At 44.4% G+C, this 20,085-nt stretch overlaps 1 protein-coding gene across 1 annotated transcript in view; it reads left to right on the forward strand.

Annotated features, from left to right (window-relative positions):
• The window catches only part of LOC112069506 (E3 ubiquitin-protein ligase UBR4), a 129,482-nt gene that overhangs the window by 3,516 nt on the left and 105,881 nt on the right, over window positions 1-20,085 (forward strand). The window contains 10 exon segments of the mRNA XM_070438569.1: window positions 114-211; window positions 712-815; window positions 4,245-4,374; window positions 15,264-15,322; window positions 15,325-15,411; window positions 16,579-16,823; window positions 17,224-17,348; window positions 18,016-18,140; window positions 19,002-19,252; window positions 19,693-19,801. Of these exon segments, the coding sequence (XP_070294670.1) occupies window positions 114-211; window positions 712-815; window positions 4,245-4,374; window positions 15,264-15,322; window positions 15,325-15,411; window positions 16,579-16,823; window positions 17,224-17,348; window positions 18,016-18,140; window positions 19,002-19,252; window positions 19,693-19,801 (1,333 nt within the window).

Genomic DNA, 20,085 nt, shown 5'->3' on the forward strand with positions numbered 1-20,085 from the left:
ATTTTAGAATGAAATAATGTGATTGATAATGCCTATATATATGTCTCTACTTGTCTTGAACTGTAATTCATTATGTATTTTGTAAATGACCCTCATTTCCCATGTCATTGCAGTGAATCTGAGATCCTACACCATGATAAACAGTATGAGCCGTTCTACTCGTCCTTCGTGGCGCTCTCTGCTCATTACATCACCACAGTCTGTGGACAAAGTATGTTCCAACGACCCAATAACTACCCATTTTAACTACTTCCTCATTATCTACCATTTTTTTTTTAAACTACTACTACTTTGTAAATGTCTTATTTTTTTGTGAGTAGAGAAAAAAATGTTTGATAGTAACATGAATACAGTAGCCTAATTCTGTTTGCAGGCCTGTTTTATAGTTAAATGTTTTAAGTTATTATTATTATTATAATAATTTTTTTAATTTGCAAATTAGTAATTAGAAGGCCACACATGCATGTTGTCTCTCTCTGCTTCTCTTTGCCTAGTTACAGTAGTGTTATTTCCTGTTCTTCGTGGCCTTGTAGTATATCACAGTTGTAAATGAGAACTTGTTCTCAACTAGCCTACCTGGTTAAATAAAAGGTAAAAATATATAAATGTACATTACAATTTGATACTAATATTTAGTGCAGAGGGTTTTGTACATTTTGATCATGAGACAGTTCATATCTGTCCTCTTCTGCCTCTGTTCTCTCCCTCTAGTCCCCAGAAACCAGTTGCTGTCAGTAGCAGCAGCCTGTAAAGTATTGATTGAGTTCTCGCTGCTGCGGCTGGAGAACCCTGACGAAGCATGCGCAGTCTCACAGGTGAGAGAAGTACATCCTCGCTGTCCTCAAAGCCTGGTCCCAGATCTGTTTTGGGCTGTTTTTCCACCTCRTTATAAACATTATCACACCAGTGTTGGTCGAAGACCGCGCGAACAGATCTGGGATCAGGCAGGCTATCCGTCCTGCACTGTGTTTATCCAAACATGCCCTGTGTATTTTATCCAGTCTGGTTTTTCTACAGACAGGCAGCAGGGATGTGATTTTTCCTGATTAATCTTGAATTCCTCCATTCTCAGTGCCTTCAAAGTATTCACACCCCTTTACTTTTTTCACGTTTTGTTATTACAGCCTGAATTTAAATTGTGATTGTCACTGATCTACACACGACACCCCATAATGTCAAAGGGGAATTATGTTTTTGAAATGTTTACAAATTCATAAATTTAAAGCTGAGAYTGTCTCTAGTCAATAAGTATTCAACCCCTTTGTTATGGCAGGGTAGCCTAGTGGTTAGAGCGTTGGGCTAGTAACTGAAAGGTTGCAAGTTCAAATCCCCAAGCTGACAAGGTACACATCTGTCGTTCTGSCCCTGAACAGGCAGTTAACCCACTGTTCCTAGGCTGTCATTGAAAATAAGAATGTGTTCTTAATTAACTGACTTGCCTAGTTAAATAAAGGTAAAATAAATAAAAAATGGCAAGCCTAAAAAAGTTCAGGTGTAAAAATGTGCTTATGAKGTCACATAAGTTGCGTGAACTCACTCTCTGTGCAATAATAGTGTTTAACATGATTTTTAAATGACTACCCTGTCTCTGTGCACCTCGCATACAATTATCTGTAAGGTCCCTCAGTCGAAGCAGTGAATTTCAAACATAGATTCAACCACAAAGACCAGAGAGGTTTTCCAATGGTTCGCAAAGAAGGGCACCTATGGATCTTTAAAAAAAAATGTTTAAAGCAGACATTGAATATTCCTTTGAGTATGYTGAAGTTATTAATTACACTTTGGATGGTGTATCAATACCAGGGCCTAAAATGTACTTTTTGGTCCACCAGCCACTATGTCAAGTAGATATAATAGATAATAATAGATAGTAGATAATCATATTATTATTCTGGACTCAGATTATTATTGTTTGTTTGAAATTAAACCATCAAAACACAAAAACGGATGAGCTTTGTAGTGTTTCTAAAACAATAAATATATACTGTGCCTTCGAAAAAGTATTCAGACCCCTTGACTTTTTCCACATATTTTGTTACGTTACAGCCTTATTAATCTAAAGTAAGATAATAAAAAATACTCATCAATCTACACACACATAATGACAAAGCGAAAGCAGGTTTTTGGAAATGTTTGCAAATGTGTATATACTGTATACTTTACATAAGTATTCAGACCCTTTACTCAGTACTTTGTTGAAGCACCTTTGACAGTGATTACAGCCTCGAGTCTTCTTGGGTATGACGCTACAAGCTTGGCACACCTGTATTTGGGGAGATTCTCCCATTCTTCTCTGCAGATCCTCTCAAGCTCTGTCAGGTTGGTTGGGGAGCGTCGATGCACAGCTATTTTCAGGTCTCTCCAGAGATGTTAGACCGGGTTCAAGTCCAGGCTCTGGATGGGCCACTCTAGGTCATTCAGAGACTTGTGCCGAAGCCACTCCTACATTGTCTTGGCTGTGTGATTAGGGTCGTTGTCCTATTGGAAGGTGAACCTTCGCCCCAGTCTGAGGTCTTGAGCGCTCTGGAGCAGGTTTTCATCAAGGATCTCTCTGTACTTTGCTCTGTTCACGTTTCCCGTGTTCCTGACTATTCTCCCAGTCCCTTCTGCTGAAAAACATCCCCACAGCATGATGCTGCCACCACCATGCTTCACCGTAGGGATGGTGCCAGGTTTCCTCCAGATGTGATGCTTGGAATTCAGGCCGAATAGTTCAATCTTGGTTTCATCAGACCAGAGAATCTTGTTTCTCATGGTCTGAGTCTTTAGGTGCCTTTTGGCAAACTCCAAGTGGGCTGTCATGTGCCTTTTACTGAGGAGTGGCTTCCGTCTGGCCACTCTACCATAAAGGCCTGATTGGTGGAGTGCTGCAGAGATGGTTGTCCTTCTGGAAGGTTCTCCCATCTCCACAGAGGACCTCTGGAGCTCTGTCAGAGTGACCATTGGGTTCTTGGTCACCTCCCTGACCAGGGCCCTTCTCCCTCGATTGATCAGTTTGGCCCGGGTGGCCAGCTCTAYGAAGAGTCTTGATGGTTACAAACTTAATTTAAGAATGATGGAGCCCATTGTGTTCTCGGGTCTCTACGGTCAATTCCTTCGACCTCATGGCTTGGTTTTTGCTCTGACATGCACTGTCAACTGTGAAACCTTTATGTAGACAGGTGTGTGCTTTCCCAAATTATGTCCAATCAATTGAATTTATCACAGGTAGACTCTAATCAAGTTGTAGAAACATCTCAACGATGATCAATGGAAACAGGATGCACCGGTGCTCAATTTCGAGTCTCATAGCGACGGTTCTGTTTTTATAAATTAGCAAAACAAAAAATCTTAAAACCTGTTCTCGCTTTGTCATTATGGGGTATTGTGTGTAGATTGATGRGTAATTTTTTTTATTTAACACATTTTAGAATAAAACTGTAACGTAACAACGTGGGAGTAGGGACGTGTTCTGGATACTTTCCGAATGCACTGTATTTTCAAGCATGGTGGTGGCTGCATCATGTTATGGGTATGCTTGTCATCGGCAAGTTTTTTTGTTTTGTTTTAAGCATAAAAATAAACGTAATGGAGCAAAGCACAGGCAAAATCCTAGTGGTTAACCTGGTTCAGTCTGCTTTCCAACAGACACAGACACAAATTCACCTTTTTAGCAGTACAATAACCTAAAACACAAGGCTAAATATACACAGGAGTTGCTTACTAAGACGACATTGAATGTTCCTGAGTGGCCAGTTTTGACATCAATCGGCTTGAAAACCTATGCCAAAACTTAAAATTGGCGGTCTAGCAAGGATCAACAGCCAACTTGAAAGAGCTTGACACTTTTTATTTTTTAAGTGTAATGGGAAAATATTGTATGATCCAGGTGTGCAAACGTCATAGAGATTTACCCAGAAAGACACAACTGTAATGCCAAAGGTGATTCTAACATGTATTGACTCAGGGGGTTCAATACTTAGTATTTTGATTATTCAATTAATACAAAATCATATAGACATTTCTTCCACTTTGACATTTTAGATTATTCTGTATAGATCGTTTACACAAAAAAATAACAAATCTATTTTAATCCCACTTTCTAACATATTAAAATGTATGAAGAAAGTCAACAGTTGTGAATACTTTATGAAGGCAATGTAAATAATTGAAACTCAACTAATTCCTTTGCCAAAATCTTGATGTTCTTATTTTGTCCCAATAAGACTTTCCTCTCATTTTCTCCTCCCTCCTCTTCTCTTCAGAAACACCTGATCCTCTTGATAAAGGGGTTGTGTACCGGCTGCAGCCGCCTAGACAGAACAGAGATCATCACCTTCACAGCCATGATGAAGTCGGCCAAACTTCCCCAGACCGTCAAGACACTCTCCGACGGTGAGTCCTATGCTTTTTGCTGAGATACCATCTCACTGTATCAACGTTGTTAAAAGTAGACTCAGTAAATATGTATCAGATCATTCTACGTTGTTGGCGTATGTAAAATATAGCCTGTACAATTGTTAGGGGTAACAAAGTTTGTAAACAAACCAATGGCGCCGTCATCTTTGGCACCCAACAGGGTTTGACAGCTATGGTGCTACTAGTCTACTTGTTGCTTAGTTGTTCCCCATGATGAAATTGGGAAGGGAACTGTGGGTCGACCCGCCGTCCCTCTGTCCGTCCGTTCATACGTTAGTCATCTCACACAGCACTGGCACGATTTAAAAAAAAATAAACTTTGGTGAGTGATGCGTCTTGCCATCGAGATCCTGCATACTAAATGACACTCATTGGGCCCAAGGTGGAAGCTTTATAGTAATTAACTGAAATGTGTGTGTCACCAGAGAAGAAGAGTTGAGTTGAAACAATACTGGGACCAAAATCCTTTTTCCCTAGTAGGTGTTGAATTTGATTAACAAAAAATGGAATGGCTCATTTGTGACGTGTGGCTTACTTGATCGAGTAGAAGTTTTGCTGTGCTTGTTACGAGTGTACTGACAAGTAGGACACGTGACATCCCGGCAACTTTGAGAGAAAAAAATAATTTATATTTGAGCTCTACCTGTTGTTCACATGCGTGTATCTGCCTTTTCATTGGCTGGAATGGTCCTACCTGATCTTGCCCCCTCCCGACTGCTGTTCCAAAATACATGGCGACCGTATTTTATTATTATATTTTTTCCCCCCTCACCTTTATTTAACCAGGTAGGCCAGTTGAGAACAAGTTCTCATTTACAACTGCGACCTGGCCAAAGCAAAGCAGTGCGACCAAAAACAACAGAGTTACACAAACGTACAGTAAATAACACAATATATGTACAGTGTGTGCAAATGTAGAAGAGTAGGGAGGTAGGCAATAAATAGGCCATAGTGGTGAAATAATGACAATTTAGCATTAACACTGGAGTGATAGATGTGCAGATGATGTGCAAGTAGAGATACTGAGGTGCAAGAGGATAGGTAACAATATGGGGATGAGGTAGTTGGGTGTGCTATTTACAGATTGGCTGTGTACAGTGATCGGTGAGCTGCTCTGACAGCTGATGCTTAAAGTTAAAGAGAGGGAGATAAGACTCCAGCTTCAGAGATTTTTGCAATTCGTTCCAGTCATTGGCAGCAGAGAACTGGAAGGACAGGCGGCCAATGGAAGTGTTTGGCTTTGGGGATGACCAGTGAAATATACTTGCTGAAGCGCGTGCTACGGGTGGGTGTTATAGTGACCAGTGAGCTGAGATAAGCCGGGGCTTTACCTAGCAAGGACTTATAGATGACCTGGAGCCAGTGGGTTTTTGCGACGAATATGTCCGAGGGCCAGCCCAACGAGAGCATACAAGTCGCAGTGGTGGGTAGTATATGGGCCTTTGGTGACAAAACGGATGGCACTGTGATAGACTGCATCCAATTTGCTGAGTAGAGTGTTGGAGGCTATTTTGTAAATGACATTGCCAAAGTCAAGGATCGGTAGGATAGTCAGTTTTACGAGGGTGTGTTTGGCAGCATGAGTGAAGTAGTACGCTATGTTGCGAAATAGTACGCCGATTCTAGATTTAATTTTGGATTGGAGATGTTTGATATGAGTCTGGAAGGAGAGTTTACAGTCTAACCAGACACCCAGGTATTTGTAGTTGTCCACGTATTCTAGGTCAGAACCGTCCAGAGTAGTGATGCTAGTCGGCCGGGCGGGTGCGGGCAGCAATCGGTTGAAATGCATGCATTTAGTTTTGCTTGCATTTAAGAGCAGTTGGAGTCCACGGAAGGACGAGGTTACTTAACACGGTGTCCAAAGAAGGGCCAGATATATACAGAATGGTGTCGTCTGCGTAGAGGTGGTTCAGAGAATCACCAGCAGCAAGAGCAACATCGTTGATATATACAGAGAAAAGAGTCGGCCCGGGAATTGAACCCTGTGGTAGAGACTGCCAGAGGTCCGGACAACAGGCCCCCCGATTTGACACACTGAACTCTATCTGCGAAGTAGTTGGTGAACCAGGCGAGGCAGTCATTTGAGAAACCAAGGCTATTGAGTCTGCCAATAAGAATACGGTGATTGACAGAGTCGAAAGCCTTGGCCAGGTCGATGAAGACGGCTGCACAGAATTGTCTTTTATCGATGGCGGTTATGATATCATTTAGGACCTTGAGCGTGGCTGAGGTGCACCCATGACCAGCTTGGTAACCAGATTGCATAGCAGAGAAGGTACGGTGGGATTCTAAATGGTCGGTGATCTGTTGTTAACTTGGCTTTCAAAGATTTTAGAAGGGCAGGGCAGGATGGATATAGGTCTGTAACAGTTTGGAGAGAAAATCAACTCCCATGTTGGTGTGAGATGGTGGCCATTCACGTCTCATATGTTGCTCCACTACAATATTATATCACGATACGTTAATACATACTGTATTCAGTTTAATTGCCAAACATATCCACGGATGTAAACGTATGCTTAGTCCAATGGGACAAGAAGGCTAATTCGCTAGCTAGTCATGTAGCTTTTACATTTTAGTTTTTCCGTTTTAGATTTTTMAATGTTTAATTAGCTGGATGAATACCATTTATACTTCCTAGCTTAGATTTGGGAAGTTAACCGTTTTCTGAATCTAGTCATCCTTTAWATCTGCGTTGCCATTGAGTTGACTGGTAGTAGGTTAAGTGGATGCCCAGGATAGCGGCGAGACCTCTTGGTTAGATAATACATTCCAGGACAGATGTGGCAGTAAACAGGCAGCAACAAGCTGGGGATATTGAGTTTTAAGTTAAAAAAAATATATATGCTTCATATTAAAATCTACTKTTCATGTCCATTTGCTCATCATTGCTCCAGTGTCTCATACCCTATTCTGTTGCCAGCAACATTGCCTAAAAACAATTGGCAGTTTATCAAGGCCTTTTTGTCTGGGGAAATCCCAGACCGACGCTGAAACATTGTTACCGTTGTGGTTGGCAAGCTGACTGCTTAGGGAGACTAGTTTCTGATTTGAAAGCATGGGGATGAAATAACTGATCGCTGCTCAGTTTAGTTTCCTGTCACTAATCACGTTTTCATCCATTGTTTTTAGCTGGGAAGTTTCTGGTAAAATATGTATAAATGCCAACAGATAATTTGTTCGTTTGACATGGTGGGATCTTTTTTTTGTTGGTTAAATTTGAATAACGTGAAATGATAAGAGTTTTAAAATCTGTGTTCACATTTTCAATTTGGTACATGAAAACGTAAGCTTTTGCGTGCACTACGTCACCATGCACTAATTTTGATCTGCAACAAGTCCATTTGGTAGAAACACACCACTGGTGTGAAAAATGCCTTTGTTTATTTTAGAATATTTACACGAATCTGTCTTCAATATGATGGAAACCTAGCTATTGTTGAATAGTATGAAACCAATCCCATGCGCTAGTGGTCTAYCTCCTATCAGTCTATGAAACCTGTATATTTAGGACCCTCTAAAATCTGCGCGGCGGAGAACCCCGACGGTATCATGGAATCCAGACATTTTAAAACGGAATTCAACACTTTTCTAAAATGTATTGAACTTGTTAGAAAATGCATTAATTTGCCCAAGTTAATCACAATACATCAATGCAGCTTTCTGAAACGGCACATGAATGGCCCTGTGTGTGTGTGTGTGTGTGAGGTGCTGTATGTCTACAGTTTGTGTAGCCATTAGCTAAAATGCTTATTAAATAACTGCTTATTAAATAAAATGCTTATTAAATAACCTTCTTCTTGTACAGATGGAATGGCTTTTCCCCAAAAATATTTTCAATTAAATGTTAAAGCCCACATGCAGTCTTTGTCATTTTTATTTTTTAAATCACTGTATGTCGCTCAGTCTGATCGTGTGGGCGTTATGAAAATATCTTAATTTGTTTCCTACACAGCTCTGATTGGTTGATTTGGATGGTCTAGAGCCCATCCCCTTACCCAGATGAATAGTCATTGGTCTATTGTAATCAGATCACATTGTGACATGTGGGCCAGAAGTTCCATCCCACCTGAACAGGCTGAAATTCCCTATTTTAGTTTTTATATTCGTCTTTTTTTTATAAATTTTATTTTCTTAGGTAATAAAAAAAATATATATATTTTCAAACAGCTATTACACCAAAAAGGCAACACTGAAAATGTGAAKATTGAGTTATTTTGATCTCGAAGTGTGGAAATATAGAATAAGGWAATCACATTTTTAACTGCACTGCCCCTTTCACTACCTATGCCTACCTGGCAGAATGGTATCCTGAATATTTGCATAAATCCAGTGGCCATTTGTTAAGCAAACTCTGCCATCACATGAGTGCTAAAGGGCACACTTGTATTAAAGGGTAACGACACCCGTAAAATTGACATTTTCTTAGATTTTTTTCCCCCAAGACCTCAAAAGTGGTCTCGTCATGTGGTTTAAGCATTGTGTTGTGGACTTGCAACATCAAATTGTTTTCCTATTTAAAAAAAAAAAAAAATGTGATTTTAAATTTGTTTAAATAATAATTATAGCGAAAACCTGATTTCTTTTAATTATTATTATTTTTTATTTTTTTACAGAAACCTGAAAAAGTAGGGAATACAWTTTTATAGGGCCCTATATACTGTTATTTAGAAGATATTCTATTTTACTTCTATTAGATTCTATCCCATACTCTAGTCTATTGGTCTAGACAGCATCTCATCATCAGTCTATGGACCAGTGTTATTTGACTAGTGCTGGGCTGGCAGAAAGGGAGCTTTGTTCCCCTGCTTATGTCAGTAGGGATTTAGCCCTTTCACATTCCCACATGGATGGTCATTGGTCCCTGCCCAGAGACGGGGTTGTGTATCTGTGTGTGTGCTTGAGTGTTTTTCTGTATTTGTGTGTCTGTGTTGTAGACCTGTTTGTCCTCTAGTGTTGTCACGGTACCATGTTTAGTGTCTCGAATACCAAAACAATACCACAGTTAAAAAAAAAAAAAATGCATATTAGTCAGTCATAGAATGTCACTCGATCCAGAAACTCAGCTCCTGCCCTGTCCAATCGTTGGGCATCGTTTTGAGTTCAATATCATTACATTTGAAACGCATTACATTTCAAGAGACAGCCTTGTATGCTTTAACCTGTCTAGGACTGGGGTTCCCTCGCCAACAGCCAATGAAATTGCAGTGCGCCAAATTCAATCAACAGAAATCTCATAATTCCATTTTCTCAAACATACAAGTATTAGACACCATTTTAAAGATACAATTCTCGTTAATCCAACCACAGTGTCCGATTTCAAAAAAGCTTTTCGGCGAAAGCAGAACATATCATTATGTTAGGTCAGCAACTAGTCACAGAAAGCATACAGCGATTTTCCAACCAAAGAGAGGAGTCACAAAAAGCAGAAATATTGATAAAATTAATCACTAACCTTTGATATTCTTCATCAGATGACACTCCCGGGACAACATGTTACACAATACATGTATGTTTTGTTCGATCAAGTTCATATTTATATCCAAAAACCTCAGTTTACATTTGGCTTTGCCTCCAAAACATCCCAGGAATTTGCACAGAGCCACATCAAATCACAGAAATACTCAAAATAAACATTAATAAAAGATACAAGTGTTATTCACAGATTTAAAGATATACTTCTCCTTAATGCAACCGCTGTGTCAGATATAAAAAAATAAAAAAATAAGAATAAAATAAAAGTTTACGGAAAAAGCAAACCATGCAATAATCTGAGTACGGCGCTCAGACCAACCCAAGAAGGTATCCGCCATGTTGGAGTTAACATAAGTCAGAAATAGCATTATAAATATTCACTTTGATGATCTTCGTCAGAATGCACTCCCAGGAATCCCAGTTCCACAAATGTTTGATTTGTTCCATAATGTCCATCATTTATGTCCAAATTCCTCCTTGTTGTTCGCGCGACCAGTACACAATCTAAACTCACGACGCTCGGGCAAGTCCAGGCAAAAGTTCAGACAAAGTCATATTACAGTCCGTAGAAACATGTCAAACGAAGTATAGAATCAATCTTTAGGATGTTTTTAACATAAATCTTCAATACTGTTCCAACCGGAGAATTCCTTTGTCTGTAGAAAAGTAAATGGAACAGAGCTCGCTCTCACGTGAACGAGTGTCACGAGCTCATAGCATTCTGCCAGACCTCTGACTCATTCCCCTCTCATTCGGCCCCACTTCACAGTAGAAGCATCAGACAAGGTTCTAAAGACTGTTGACATCTAGTGGAAGCCTTAGGAAGTGCAACATGACCCATATCCCACTATCTTCAATAGGGAATGAGTTGAAAACCGACCAACCTCAGATTTCCCACTTCCTGGTTGGATTTATTCTCAGGTTTTTGCCTGCCATATGAGTTCTGTTATACTCACAGACATCATTCAAACAGTTTTAGAAACTTCAGAGTGTTTTCTATCCAAATCTACTAATAKTATGCATATATTAGCAACTGGGACTGAGTAGCAGGCAGTTTACTCTGGGCACGCTTTTCATCCAAACGTGAAAATGCTGCCCCCGCTTAACCCGGAAGCCAGACGCACAAATGTGTTGGAGAAAACAGAGTTCAACTGACGACCGAGGTCAGCCTGCAGGCTCCCGGCCCAACACAAGGAGTCGCTAGAGCCCCATGAGCCAAGTAAAGCCCCCCCCCTACCCCAGACGGCGCCCTATGGGACTCCTGCTCACGGCTGGTTGTGACACAGCCTGAAAACAAACCCGGGTCTGTAGTGATGCCTTAGACAGCTGCGCCACTCGAAAGGCCTTTATTACGTTATTTTTTATAAGAAATAAACCTGCCGATGACAAGCATACCCATAACATGATTCAGCCACAACTATTCTTGAAAATATGAAGTTGTAATCAGTGATGTTGTGTTGGATTTGCCCCAAACACAACTCTTTGTATTCAGGGTATACATTTCTTTGCCAAATGTTTTGCAGTTTTACTTTAGGGCCTACGTATGTGTTGGCATATTTTTTATGCTGTACAGGCTTCCTTCTTTTGACTTAGTCAATTAGGTTAGTATTGTGGGAAATTACAATGTTGGTCCATCCTCAATTGTCTCCTATCACAGCCATTCAATTCTGTAACAGTTTTAAAGTCACCATTGGCCTCTATGGTGAAATCGCTGAGCGTTTTCCTTCCTCTCCGGGAAACTGAGTTAGGAAGGACGCCTGTATCTTTGTAGTGGACTGGGTGTATTGGTACACCACCCAAAGTGTAATTAATAACTTCACCATGCTCAACGGGATATTCAATGTCTACTAATAGGTGCTCTTCTTTACGAGGCACTGAAAAACGTCCCTGGTCTTTGTGGTTGCATCTGTGCTTGAAATTCACTGCTCGACTGAGGGACCTTACAATTATCTGTATGTGTGGAGTACAGACATGAGGTACACTATTGAACACGAAGTGAGTCCATCTAATTGTGTTGACTTGCGCACATTTTTACTTCTGAACTTATTTAGGCTTGCCATAACAAAGGGGTTGAATACTTATTTGTAATTAATATTGTAAACAAAATTCTAAAACAAATTCCACTGACGTTATGGTGTATTGTGTGTAGGCCAGTGAACACAAAATATACATTTAACTCATTTTAAATGCAGGCTGTAAACAACAAAAATGTGGAACATGTTAAGAGGTGTGAATTCTTTTGCTGAAGGCACTGTGGCCTACAAATCTACATGTATCTATGTTTGGCTTGTAATTTGCGAACAGTAATTAACATTTTCAATATTTTCATTATGCCGTGTCGCATTATTACAATTGTGTTAACTACTGTGCATCATGGGTGGTGAGCTAACATGATGCAGCAACCACCACGTACCACAGAGAGCATGAGTTATGGAGCTAACATGATGCTGGCCAGACTAGGCTAAGAGTGGGCAGGCAGTCAGGCACAGGATGGCAAGATGGTCAGGCCAGACTCCCAGTGCAGGCTAGCAACGTGGGACGGCAGGGTGCAGGCCAGACTCCCAGTGAGTAGATGAACGGCATGGTGAGGCCAACTCCCAGTGAAGGCAGCCGAGTGGACGCAGCAGGCAGGGTGCAGGCAGACTCCACAACAGTGGAAGGCTAGCAGTGGAGCAGGCATCGGTGCAGGCCAGACTCCCAGTGAAGGCTAGAAGTGGAGCAGGCAGGGTGCAGGCCAAGACTCCCAGTGCAATAGAAGTGAGCAGGCAGTGGTGCAGGCAGTGCAGCTAGCAGTGGAGCAGGCCATGGAGGGCTAGCAGTAGAGACAATGGTGGAGAGCCAGACTCCCAGTGAAGGCTAGAAGTGGAGCAGGCAGGGGTGCAGGCTAGCAGTGGAGCAGGCAGGGTGCAGGCCAGCTCCAGTGCAGGCTAGCAGTGGAGGCAGGCAGGTGCAGGCAACTCCCAGTGAAGGCTAGAAGTGGAGCAGCATGCAGGCAGGAAGACTCTAGTGGCAGGCTAAGCAGTGGAGCAGGCAGGGTGCAGGCCAGACTCCCAGTGCAAGGCTAGAAGTGGAGCAGGCATGGTGCAGGCCAGACTCCCAGTGAGAGGCTAGCAGTGGAACAGGCATGGCAGCGGCCAGACTCCCAGTGAAGGCTAGAAGTGGAGCAGGCATGGTGCAGGCCAGACTCCAGTGAAGGCTAAGAGCTGGGCAGGCCAGGGTGCAGGCTAGCAGTGGAAGCACAGGCCATAGGCAGACTCCCAGTGCAGCTAGCAGTGAGCAGCAGGTGCAGGACTACAGTGAGATAGTGAGCAGGCATGGTGCAGGCCAGACTCCCAGTGCAGGCTAGAAGTGGAGCAGGCATGGTGCAGGCCATCAGGCATAGCAGTGGAACAGCGCATGGTGCAGGCCAGACTCCAGTGAAGGCTAGCAGTGGAACAGGCATGGTGCAGGCCAGACTCCCAGTGAAGGCTAGCAGTGGAACAGGCATGGTGCAGGCCAGACTCCCAGTGAAGGCTAGAAGTGGAGCAGGCAGGGTGCAGGCCAGACCTCCAGTGAAGGCTAGCAGTGGAGCAGGAGTAGGCCAGACTCCCAATGAGGCTAGAAGTGGAGGCAGGCATGGTGCAGGCCAGACTCCTAGTGCAGGCAGCAGTGGAGCAGGCATGGTGCAGCGCCAGACTCCAGTGAGGCTAGAGTGGAACGGCATGGTGCAGGCCAAACTCCCAGTGAAGGCTAGAAGTGGAGCAGGCATGGTGCAGGCAGAATAAAAGCTAAAGGAGCAGGCAGGGTCAGGCAGCAGTGGGAGCAGGCAGGTGCAGGCCAAGACTCCAGTGCAGGCTAGCAGTGGAGCAGGCAGGGTGCAGGCCAGACTCCCAGTGAAGGCTAGAAGTGGAGCAGGCATGGTGCAGGCCAGACTCCCATGCAGGCTAGAATGGAGCAGGCAGGTGCAGGCCAGACTCCCAGTGCAGGCTGAGCAGTGGACAGGCATGGTGCAGGCCAGACTCCCAGTGCAAGGCTAGCAGTGGAGCAGGCAGGGGCAGGCCAGACTCCCAGTGAAGGCTGCAGTGGAGCAGGCATGGTGCAGGCCAGACTCCCAGTGAAGGCTAGCAGTGGAGCAGGCATGGTGCAGGCCAGACCTCCAGTGAAGGCTACAGTGGAACAGGCATGGTGCAGGCAGAACTCCCAGTGCAGGCTAGCAGTGGAACGGCATGGTGCAGGCCAGACTCCCAGTGAAGGCTAGCAGTGAACAGGCATGGTGCAGGCCAGACTCCCAGATGAAGGCTAGCAGTGGACAGGCAGGGTGCAGGCCAGACTCCCAGTGAGGGCTAGAAGTCGGAGGCAGCAGGGCTAGCAGCCAGACTCCCAGTGCAGGATAAGTGGAGCAGGCATGGTGCAGGCCAGACTCCCAGTGAAGGCTAGCAGTGGAACAGGCAGGTGCAGGCCAGACCCCAGTGCAGGCTAGCAGTGGACAGGCATGGTGCAGGCCAGACTCCCAGTGAAGGCTAGCAGTGGAACAGGCATGGTGCAGCGCCAGACTCCCAGTGAAGCTAGAAGTGGAGCAGGTAGGGTGCAGGCCAGACTCCCAGTGCAGGCTAGCAGTGGAGCAGGCATGGTGCAGGCCAGACTCCCAGTGAAGGCTAGCAGTGGAGCAGGCATGGTGCAGCCAGACTCCCAGTGAAGGCTAGAAGTGGAGCAGGCAGGTGCAGGCCAGACCTCCAGTGAGGCTAGACAGTGGAGGCAGGCAGGGTGCAGGCTAGCAGTGGCAGCAGGCATGGTGCGCTCCATGGGGGACATTGGCTGTGCTATAGACAGACTTGTTTGACAGAAGTACTGAAAGTAACAAAAATTCTAGTATCGAACCATTTTTTCATGTTGTAGTATCCAAGTTTCGGCTATACCGTGGGTCACTAATGTCTACCGTGGGTCACTAATGTCTACCAGTGGGTCACTAATGTCTACCGTGGGTCACTAATGTCTACCTGTGGGTCACTAATGTCTACCGTGGGTCACTAATGTCTACCGTGGGTCACTAATGTGTCTACCGTGGGTCATCTAATGTCTACCGTGGGTCACTAATGTCTACCGTGGTCACTAATGTCTACCGTGGGTCACTAATGTCTGTGTCATTTTAGTCTGTGTCAATATTTTCGTCTATGTCCATGCCTGTGTGTTCTGTGTCTCTCCAGAAGGAGATTCCTCTCCTGAGCTGCATGTGTTTGTCTATGTTTTCTATATGTCTTTAAAAGTCTGTTCTATACAGTCGTGTTCTTACCAGTCTTGTTCTATACTCTGTTCTTACATCCAGTCTGTTCTATACCAGTCTGTTCTATACCAGTCTGTTCTATACCAGTGTGTCTCACTCTGCCCTGTGTTCTCCTCCTCTCTCTCAGTGGAGGACCAGAAGGAGGTGCTGTCTCCAGTGAACCCGAGCTGGCGACACAAGGAAGTAAGCAGATGAATTTCTTCAATCAGCTGACCTCTGTGTTCAACCCTGACCTCACCGTGCTGGCCTCTCCCTCGGACGCACACAGGTCAGTTGTAAAGGGGATTAGCGGAATAGGGACGTGGTGGGGTGGACGGGGAGGAGGTGAATAGGGACTGTGGAACGGGGAGAGAGAATAGGGACTGTGGTAACGGGGAGAGGAGTAATGAGGGACTGTGGGCTGGAACGGGGAGAGGAAGAATAGGGAACTGTGGAGTGGAACGGGGAGAGGAGAATAGGGACTGTGGGGTGGATACGGGGAGAGGTGAAATAGGGACTGTGGAACGGGGAGAGGTGAATAGGGACTGGTGCATGGAACGGGGAGAGGAGAATAGGGACTGGTGGGTGGAAGACGGGAAGGTGAATAGGGCCGTGGAAACGGGAGAGGTGAATAGGGACTGTGCAGTGAAGCGGGGAGAGGAGAATAGGGACTGTGGGTGGAATCGTGGGGAGAGGTGAATATGGGTGTGACGGAGGTGAAGAATAGGGCTGGTGGGTGGAACGGGGAGAGGAGAATAGGGACTGTTGCAGGGAACGGGGAGAGGTGAATAGGGACTGTGGGGTGGAAACGGGGAGAGGTGAATAGGGACTGTGGGGTGGAACGGGGAGAGTGAATAGGGGACTGTGGGGGTGGAACGGGAGAGGTGAATAGGGACTGTGGGGGTGGAACGGGGAGAGGTGAATAGGGACTGTGCGGTGAGACGGGAGAACGGATGAAAGGGTGTGCAGTGAACGGGGAGAGGTGATGTAGGGACGTGCAGTGGAACGGGGGAGAGTGAAAAAGGAGATGGTGGGGTGGAACGAGGGACGAGGTGAATAGGGACTGGTGGGGGTGGAAGGGGAGCGGTGAATAGGGACTGTGGGGTGAACGGGGCGGAGAGGAGAATAGGGACTGTGGGGTCGGAAGGGGAGCGGTGAATAGGGACTGTGCGGTGGAACGGGGAGAGACGGATGGGGACTGCGCGGTGGAAACTTGAAGAGTGGATGGGGACTGTGGAACTGGGAGAGCGGATGGGGATTGTTTTGATTATATTCACTTTGCATTTGAAGGGATATTTACTTAAGTTGTAGCTTATGTATTATGAGCTTTTTTATTAAAAATTAATAAATTGGTTTCATGTCAATTGTATCAAGTATCTGGGTCTTCACTTCTAAACCACCAATTTTCTATTCATTAAAAAAGTCTGATTTACTGTTTTTGTTTTGTTGTGCTGTCTGTATAGGCGGAGAGTGAGAGTGAGGACCAGGCSACGACAGACCAGACCTTCCAGGCCAAAATGAAGAATGCCTTCGTGTCCCAGAACGTGTCCAGTCTCCAGGAACTGGGCGGGTCGGAGAAGTTGCTGCGTGTCTGCCTCAACCTCCCTTACTTCCTGCGCTATATCAACCGGTTCCAYGACGCAGTCTCAGCCAACTCCTTCTTCATCATGCCCGCCACCGTCGGAGACGCAACTGCTGTCCGCAACGGGTAGGTTTGTGGGAATTTTGGGGGGTGTGTTTTTTTAGAACTTTGCCAACAAACCAACTTGTCTCACCTGACAGGTTTCTCTGGTCCTCCAACATACTGTCCCTCTCTATAAGCAGGCCTGGGCAATTCCAGTCCTCGGGGGCCCATCTGTAGCAAACATACCTGTTTTAAACTAATTGCATTTTAAACTGAAGATCATGATGAGTTGATTATTGGAGTCAGGTGTGTTAGCTGGGGCATAAGTATGCCACCAATCAGAGCCCCACAAGGTTATTTATAGTGCACTCTGTGGCTCTCGCGTTCTTTTGACATACTACCAGTGCTTACCTCAGTGTTTTTCCCCTGTGTCTCTGACATTTGTGTGTGTATGACCTCTGACCTTGTCTCCCCCCCTCTTCAGGTTTCACTCCCTTGTGATAGATGTGACCATGGCCCTGGACACCTTGTCCTTGCCTGTCCTGGAGCCCCTGACTCCTGGGAGACTTCTGGACATGACTGTGCTGGCACTCAGCTGCCTCTACGCAGGTACGTTATATGGGGCTCGTGTTGGGTTCCGTCTCTGCTTTGGTTACATATAGGAGTGTACTGTCCCTTTTTAAAATGGCAGAGGCTCGTCAAACGGCAACTTTTCAAGCTGATACCGCTGAGCGATTTAGTACTTTTTTTTAGGTCGTTTCGGTTATATTATAAACAGATTATCACAGATTTCCATGATTTTATTCTATATATWTTTTTTCAACATTAAATGCACTATGCATTATGTGGGTTGAATGCTGTGACAACACAGACTAAAACAGTTCATACAAGCCCCATGATGGTAGTGACTGTCCATTACTGCTCATCACTTATTAACCATKATTTATTCACTTTACTTTATATTTCAGTTGTTTTGTATATTATATTAGTTTAATTTGATGACCCTATTATTCCAAAGTCATCATCTCGTCGCTACAGAGCTGCTGTCTATGTTGTCTGACATAAATCACCGTTTCGGTAGTTCCTCAGAGTAAACCGCCGAATACCAAAATGACTGCTGCATATACCAACTATCAATCACTTAATATGTGCTTCTCAGTCGGTCAATGGTGAATCTGTAATATGTGCTTCTCAGTCGGTCAATGGTGAATCTGTAATCTGTGCTTCTCAGTCGGTCAATGGTGAATCTGTAATCTGTGTTTCTCCTCTCCGCCAGGTGTGAGCGTTGCCACGTGCATGGCCATCCTGCAGGTGGGCAGCGGCCTGCAGCTTCGCACAGCCTCCACCAGCTCCAAAGAGGAGGACTATGAAAATGACGCTGCTACCATCGTACAGAAATGTGTAAGTATATACGTAACAGTTTAACTTAAGTCCGTCCCCTCGCCCCGACCCGGGCGCGAACCAGGGACCCTCTGCACACATCAACAACAGCCACACACACGAAGCATCGTTACCCATCGCTCCACAAAAGCCGCGGKCCTTGCAGAGCAAGGGGAAACACTWCTTCAAGGTCTCAAAGCGAGTGACGTAACCGATTGAAAGGCTATTAGCGCGCACCACCGCTAACTAGCTAGCCATTTCACATCCGTTACATATACACGAGTGTTACAAAACATTCAATTAAGAACACCTTTTTTGTAATATTGGTTTGCGCCCCCTTTATGCCCTCAGAACAGCCTCAATTCGTCAGGGCACGGACTCTACAAGGTGTCGAAAGCGTTCCACAGGGATGCTGGCCCATGTTGACTCAAATTGGCCGGATGTCCTCTGGGTGGTGGATCATTCTTGATACACACGGGAAACTGTTGAGTGTGAAAAAGCCCCAGCCGCGTTGCAATTCTTGACTCAAACCGGTGCGCCTGGTACCTACTACCACACCCTGTTCAAAGGCACTTCAATATCAAGCCATGTCTCAATTGTCTCAAGGCTTAAAAATCCTTCTTTAACCTTGTCTCCTCCACCTTCATCTACACTGATTAAAATGGATTTAACAAGTGAACTCAATAAGGGATCATAYCTTTCACCTGGATTCACCTGGTTAGTCTATGTCATGGAAAGAGCAGGTGTTAATGTTTTGTTACGTTCAGTGTTTAATTTTAAACCCCCCKAAAAATAATCCCCTACTTCAATAAATAGGATATTAGGGAAACACATTCTTGTCTTATGATTGAGTTAATTTCTCATGTGTGGTTTTTCAAACAGCTGGACATCTACGAAATGATRGGCCAGGCCATCAGCAGCTCCCGCAGAGCCGGAGGAGAGCATTACCAGAACTTCCAGCTGCTGGGAGCGTGGTGTCTGCTGAACAGCCTCTACCTGATCCTGAACCTGAGTCCCACGGCCCTGGCTGACAAGGGCAAAGAGAAGGACCCTCTGGCCGCTCTCAGGGTCCGAGACATCGCCGCCCGCACCAAGGACGGAGCAGGCTCCCCTAAACTGGGCCCTGCCAAAGGGTGGGTAGCTCTCTTGTAGTTTCTAAACCCTGTTAAGTATGTAACTGTTATGAAAGCTGTATTGTCGATTTGGTTTTGTATTTAAAACGCCACTTCAAACGTGTACATGACACTGCAACAACATTTCCCCTTGGGGACAATGAAGTCAGTCAGTAAGTGGTTGATGGTAAGATTGCATACAGCAATCTCCATGAAACTAACATAAAATGATAACTAACGATCCTTACTGTCTACATTTCCAAGCAATATTTAACTATTTGAGAATATATTTTTTATTTTCAAACTTTGGACCTGAAAGTATTAAAGAAAGACCGAAATTTTATATTTTTATTTTTTTAAATAAATATTTAAAAATTATTATTATTTTTAAATTAAAAAAAAAGTGTCTTTGCTGTTTCATTGAGACTATTAMGAAACATGTCTCTGTTATCTCGTCTCAGACATCAAGGCTTTGGCGTCCTGTCAGTGATCCTGGCTAACCACTCCATCAAGCTGCTCACCTCCCTTTTCCAYGACCTGCAGGTGGAGGCTCTGCACCGGGTCAGTGCAGTAAGTAACAAACACACTGCTTCAATTGAGCCTTATTTTCCCCCCCACAATTTTTWAATAGTTCCAAAACATCTAGAACTGTGACATGTACACAAAGTTTCTTATCAAACTGGGACACAAACATTTCGAAAGTATGTTCTCAGGCTAACACCCAGATATACCCTCTGATAGATTAATGATTCATGTAAAAATATGATTTATCAATAGCAATCCAGCCCACACATATATGGACCAATCACTATTTTCATAATTTATGATGATTCTTTTGCTCGAGACCCAGTGAA

This window comes from Salvelinus sp. IW2-2015, unplaced genomic scaffold (genome assembly GCF_002910315.2).
Source record: "Salvelinus sp. IW2-2015 unplaced genomic scaffold, ASM291031v2 Un_scaffold1034, whole genome shotgun sequence".
Lineage (NCBI taxonomy): Eukaryota > Metazoa > Chordata > Actinopteri > Salmoniformes > Salmonidae > Salvelinus > Salvelinus sp. IW2-2015.